Source organism: Chrysochloris asiatica, unplaced genomic scaffold (genome assembly GCF_000296735.1).
Source record: "Chrysochloris asiatica unplaced genomic scaffold, ChrAsi1.0 scaffold00018, whole genome shotgun sequence".
Lineage (NCBI taxonomy): Eukaryota > Metazoa > Chordata > Mammalia > Afrosoricida > Chrysochloridae > Chrysochloris > Chrysochloris asiatica.
The window spans coordinates 6,277,531-6,283,996 of NW_006408536.1; the positions used below are offsets into that span (position 1 = coordinate 6,277,531).

Genomic DNA, 6,466 nt, shown 5'->3' on the forward strand with positions numbered 1-6,466 from the left:
AACCACAAACATAGTAAAGCTCTCCCAACAAAAACTACACAAACAAATCAAATCAAAACATCAAACCAAACCAGTTGTCCTTGAATCGATTCCAACTCATGGCAACCTCATATGTGCGGAGTAAAAGTGTTCCCTAGGGCTTTCAGAAGCAGAGCACCAGGCCTGTCTTCTGAGGTGTCCCTGAATGGATTCCTACCACCAACTAACTACACACTAGCTACAGAGAAAAGGTGAAGTCTGAGCACTTTAACACAACAACATTTGATTTCTCATGCATGTAAAATGTGCTGTGATTGGCAGAGGCTTTTTGCTTTCAGGTAAACTCAGTTATTTGGGCTGGTTCCATCATGCGGTTTCACCATACCGGGCCCTTCACATTTGCTACGGAATGGAAGGAAAAAGCATGAAAATGACATAACCAGCTGCCTTCGAGTTGATTCTAATTTATGGAGACCCCATGGTACTCCCCAAGGACTAGTATATTCTGTGCAAAATCATAAATCGGACTCTAATCACCAACCTGGTGTGGCACTGTAGGATAAGCACTCGAACGCAAGGTCAGTTTGAACCGAAAGGTCAGCTGTTCAAACTCACCAGCTGCTCCTTGGAAACCCTTTACAGGGTTGCTCTGAGTTGGAACCGACTCCATGGCACATGCCATTCAACAACAACAACAGCAGCAATCACCAGCCCATTTGGAGTATACTTTGGGAGTGTGGTAGAGATGTCTGCTGGGGGAAGGGTGGACAATCAAGTATCTGAACTTCACTGTCATGGGGCACTTAAAGGAATAGAGGGGTGAGACCTCCTTGGGACTTCTTCAGTGAATTGGAAGCTCCAAGTAAGTCAGGGGACGGTGGGTGATTCTGGGTTGTGTTTTCCACTTGGAGCAGGTGCAGCCTTCAAAGGAGTAGGCAGTGAAGAGTTGGTCAGGTTCCAGAAATTTTCTAGGCCAATATTAGGTTTTTAATGAATGGCAGTTATTACTATGAATTTTTTATTGTAGCTGATAGCACCTTCTCCTCTAGGGATTTTTTTTTTTTTTTTTGGTTTAAATTCAGAGAATATGCAGCTTTCTTGGGCTAATGCGTCAGACTGCAAAGCCGTTTGAACTGCAAGGTCAGTGGTTCAAGCTCACCAGCTGCTCCTTGGAAACCCTATACAAGAATTGACTAGACGTCACTTAACAATAACAAAGGAAACATCAAGTCATCCAATAAGACTGCCTAGCAGGTAAAACAATGTAAAGTTTCCTTAGATGACGCTATTTACTTTGGGTGTGAGGGTGTCTTCTCCAATTTGATGCAATTCAAAGTTTCTAAAATTTATTTTAATGAACTCCCTCCCTGCTGCCTTTCCTTGTAAACCACCCCTATTTTCACTCAATTCACCCTCACCAGAAATCTAGTTAGAGTTTGCCAAACTACAGTCAAGATAATATCATTAAAGTGTCCTTTTTACTGGAGTGGGCGCTGGCTCTCCCAGACCAGGGCCAAAGAGTATCAGCACAGTAGCTTCTGGGCATCTCACTTCAAGAAAGTTTCATCAGAAACTCCCTGGAGGTGACGTGCATAAAACTAGTTTGTGTTCTGGGTTCAAGTGCACTGGGATAAGAACACAGGCCACCTTCCAATCTTTCCTTGGTGAAGATTTTCCTCTGATTTATTGATGACCACAAAATCAATCTTTAAGAGCAGTTTTCTATTCCTAGGGTTTGACTTTCAACTCTTAGGCACAACATTCAGGGGTCTGCTCCCTGCTCACCATCCCCACAACCTCATCCAGTCCATCATTCAGTTTAACTTAAAACTATACCCCACTGAGTCCTGGTATAGAGTCATAGGATAAGTGCTCGACCTCAAGATCGATTTGAATTGCAAGATAGGGGGTTCAAACTCACCCACGGCTCTTTGGAAACCCTATACAGAGTCGCTATGAGTCAGAACCGAGTCTATGACACTTAACAACAACAATAAATGCCCCATTGAAGGTCTTGCAGTGTTCCAAAGCCTTACCCTCCCTTGACTCAGGGCATTTGTATTCTATTGCTTTCAAGTGGAGCGCTCCCTGACCACTAACCTCATTATTCCTTCTTTGTTCTCGTCCTTTAAGTCTTACAAAGCATTTTGCCACCTTCCCTATCGGATTGCTGCTCCTAGACTGTAGAATTCTTAGAGCTGGGGCTGGATGTTCTATAATCTAGTTGCCCATTTCTAGCCAGGCTACTTTCAAAAATCAGATGAGAAATGAACATGTGAAGAATGAATGAACCAGTGACCATGAGTTCTAGTTCAAAACGTTTATTTCTCCCACATTCTTGAAGATGTTAATAGGCAAACCCAGATATATATTTTTTATTTTTCCTAAACAACAGACTAGAATGGATATGGAAAATAAAAAACTGACCATCATTTGCCTTTTTTCTCTATTTCTTGACCTCAACAATTTTACTGCTGATTTATTTCCCATTTCCAATGAAGTGCCGGTTCTGATGCCATGTTCTCTTGCTATGGATCACTAAATACAAAACTTACTCTTAAACAGAAATTAATGTGTAAGCAAAGTCATTCATAAACCTACATTCTGAAGCTTTTAAAATCTGTTATTAAAAGGAACTACATGTGAAGTATAATGAGAGAAAGAAAAAGGAGAGGGGAAGGGAGGGAAGAGGGGAGAAGGAACTCAAAGTCACCCGCATACAACAGGAACCCACAGGTGACAGACGCTGTGTTCCCTGTGCCCCATCCTGGCCGTCTACTACTTAGATGTTGACTTGCCTTTTTCTTTTTTGTTCATAAAGAAAAGAATCTGCCTTAGCCTTCAATCATTGAAATCTAACCTTAAAAAGAAAGATAAAACTTCAAGCTACTCATATAGAACAGATACATATGTAATTTTCTCCAACTCTAACCTAGCCCTCCACTATTAGAATGTTGACAGCCCTTTTTAATGAAAAATTAAAGGATCTTCTTTATATTTCACTTGGGGCAGGAGGAACTGCCGGATGTGGCGCTGGAGTGGGCTCTGGCCATGGCACTATTGCGAGCCCTGGCTGCGATTCTGGCTTGAATTCTTTCTTCATCATCTTTCAAAGCCTCTTCATACCAGGCTGGGAAGGCACTGGGCACGGTTTCGTGGACCTTAGCCAAAAACTCCAGGACCTTCATCTTGCTGGTTTCAACATGGGCTCTGGGCCCCCACAGGAACTCATAGCGTGGAGGCTCACTGTTGGGCACCTGGCGATACTCCAGATACTTCAGCCTCACCAAATCTTGGGTTATGACTTTCCTGGGCTCGCCATAGATGAAGTGTTTCTTGTCAGCATATACCCCCATCATATTCAGCACTTCCCAGACATCCTCCTCAGGGGCACAGTTGCCCTTCATGAAGATCACACTCAGCACAATCATCAGGATGCCAGTCTTGGGTATGCATTCATCGATAATGGACTCATCCACGCTGAAATCCAGTTTGCTGACAAAGGTATAGCAGTGCCGGATGGGATCGACTTCTTTCAAGTCAACACCAAAGGCCAGCTCCATGTGCTCAGAGGCTCTCTTGAGGATCTCAGGAAAATGATTTTTGTACTGCTTGATTACAGACTTCAGCATGTCTGCCTTTGTAACCAGCTCTTTCTTTTGATACTTCTGCAGCAAGAACTGCACCAACAATACCACCTTATTGTTTAAAGGATCTTTGTATGACCTCTCAGTGGCCTCCGAGGTGCTGGGACTCTCATCATCATGGCTGTTGGTACCTTCATCTGAATCTGCGCAGGAAGCAGCAGCAGCTCTCTGAGGAGACTCTGAAGTCCTGTGCTTCCCAGCACTAGGCAAATTCTGGGATTTTTCTTCTGAAGATGGAGAGGAAGATAATCGGTTTTCTTCCTCTGCTGCAGTAGTCTGATCACCTTCCAGCCCTCGGGTCTGACGACGTTTCTCACGGGCTCGGAGCTTACTCTTCTGACCTCGAGGCATGATTTCTTATCAAGGATAGCAGGCAATTGGGTTGATGATGAGGTCACCCTAGAAGGAGGAGAATGACATGGTGTGTGGAGCCTCAGTAGGGAGATTCTTTCCTGGCTCTAAGAAAGGCTAATTTAGTGGGTTACCTTGAGGGTGCTGCTGTAGGAACCCATGAGGTAGGGGTGGGTCAGGACTCTGTGAGGGCTTTTCTGTTCTTTGAATTCTACCTCAGAATACGCGCCTTGACTCCTGACCAGTCTTGGGACTCATCTCTCTGCTGATCTGAGACTGCCTGCTTCAGACAAAAGCTTCAATCATACAACCTCCCAAAGCAAAGTCAGGGGGCGTTGTGCCTAACAATCATGTCTCTGCCCCCTCCCACTCCTTGGAGGTGATAATGCTGGTGGAGCATTGTGGGACTCTATTGGGCTGTTAAGTGCCGTGGAGTCAGTTCCAACTCATAGCCACCCTGTATAGGGTTTCTGAGGAGCGGTTAGTGGGATTGAACCACCAACCTTGTGGTTCCTTGTCTAATGCTTATGCTACATTGCCGTACCAGGATTCCAGTGAAGGAAGTAGGTCCTCCCAGTTATAACTCTAGATACAAACCTTGACACATGCTCAGTCTCTGGGCTTGTACAGACCTTAAATCCCAGCTCTTAAAACAAAACATCACTCTGCACAGCCTCCAGAAAGAAGTCAGTGCACCGCAGGCCACTTCCTGTTCCCTGTGTCTAGGGGCTAGTAGGGGATCTCATCAGGAGTGGGCCTCTGTGATACTCCGTAAGTTCTGGCAAGGGAGGGGAGAGTTCTGCAGAATTTACATTGTTGTTGTTATGTGCCATCGAGTTGGTTCCGACCCCATAGTGACCCTGTATAGGGTTTCCAAGGAGCAGCTGTTGAGCTTGAACCGCCAACCTTGCAGTTCAAATGGCTTTGCAGTCTGGCGCATTAACCCACAGCACCACACCAGGACTCCACATAGGAGCATTTTATTGGTGTCCCAGAGGCCCTGCTGAACAGAATTGTTGTTGTTATGTGCCGTGGAGCCGGTTCCGACTCATAGCGATCCTGTATAGGGTTTCAGAGGCTGTAAATCTTTACAGGAGCAGAAAGCCTCATCTTTCTCCCACGGAACAGCTAGTAGTTTCGAACTGCTGACCTTGCGGTTCGCAGCCTGATTCGTAACCACTACACAAGCAAGTCCTTGATTTACTCAAAAATGAAGTCAAGGGGAGCTTGAGCCAAGCAGCCATGTCTGGGGCTGAGCTCTGAGGAGGCAGAACTCTATGGCAGCAAGCTCGAAGGGGTGGGGTTTCATGAGCCCTTCTTTTCCTGGTGAATGGAACCTAGTCCTCACTCAGCATCTTAGATTGACTAATGCTAGGGGCCGGGCCATCCACTACAGGTAAGGCACTAAACTTGTATACAATTGTAAGTGACTCAGGTCGCCATGAGTGGGAATTGACTTGAAGGCAGTGGGTTTGATTTGGATGTCTTTACAAGATTCTCTTCTCCATTCATTACCATTACATATAGTGGGGCAACAGTAGAGAGGTTGGCCCAGGATCAGGAAGTGTTTCGTTCTGCTGTGCATAGGATGGTTATGAGTCGGTACCGACTCGATGGCACCTAACAAGAACAATAGCTCTATTTGGAGTCCTGGTGTGGCACTGTGGGATAAGCACTAGACTGTTAACCACAAAGTCGACAGTCAAACCCAGCAGCTGCTCCATGGAAAAACCCTATACAGTGTGGCTATGAGTTGGCACCTATTCAATGGTATTTAGCAACAACAATGTCGCTCTCTTTGGATCTTCTTTGAATTAACTGTATCAGCAAATTTTTATGTTGTTGTTAAGTGTTGTCGATTCCTACTTGTAGGGTTTCTGAGGGTGTAAATCTGTAGGAGCAGAAAATCACACCTTTCCCCTGAGGAGCGACTGGTGGGTTCGAACCACCGACCTTGTGATTCACTGTTCAGTATTTATCCTCCAGAGACACGAAAGGTCATGTCTACTTTTTTTTTTCCTTGTCTAACAAAATTTATTAATTCTTCTGTTTCACAAATAACAACTTGAGAATCATTTAATTTGAAATGCAGTCATATAAGAAACAGTTCTATATGATATTAAATTTTCTTGTAAGTAGTTACTAGATATTTTCTTACTGTTAATAGTTTTTCTTTTTTAAAAGAAACCATATTTGTATTTAAGTGCCGATGTTAATTGTTAAGTGCTGTCCAGTGGATTCTGACTCATAACAACCCTGTATAGGGTTCCAGAGGAGCAGGTGGCTTAAACTGCTGACCGTGTGGTTTGCAGTCCAGTGCTGATCCTATAGTACCACACCACAAGTCCAGAGAAAAAGAGGGAGACCCCCCCCAATGAGATGGATCGACACAGTGACAGTAACAATGGGCTCAAGTGTAGTAGCTATTGTGAGGTTAGCACAGGATCAAGTGGTGTTTCATTCTGTTGTACATCAGGTCGTTATGCATT

General features: G+C 44.6%; 1 protein-coding gene across 1 annotated transcript; it reads right to left on the reverse strand.

Moving 5' to 3' along the window:
* Nucleotides 1-2,978: 2,978 nt before the first annotated feature.
* On the reverse strand, nt 2,979-3,977 carry LOC102838896 (melanoma-associated antigen B18-like). Its single transcript, XM_006835668.1, has one exon. It carries the CDS (start codon nt 3,975-3,977, stop codon nt 2,979-2,981), a length of 999 nt encoding a protein of 332 aa, XP_006835731.1.
* Nucleotides 3,978-6,466: the final 2,489 nt, after the last annotated feature.

Bases quoted from the DNA above. Each gene is read 5' to 3' on its own strand.
- LOC102838896 (XM_006835668.1), bottom strand. From the start codon at position 3,977: ATGCCTCGAGGTCAGAAGAGTAAGCTCCGAGCCCGTGAGAAACGTCGT.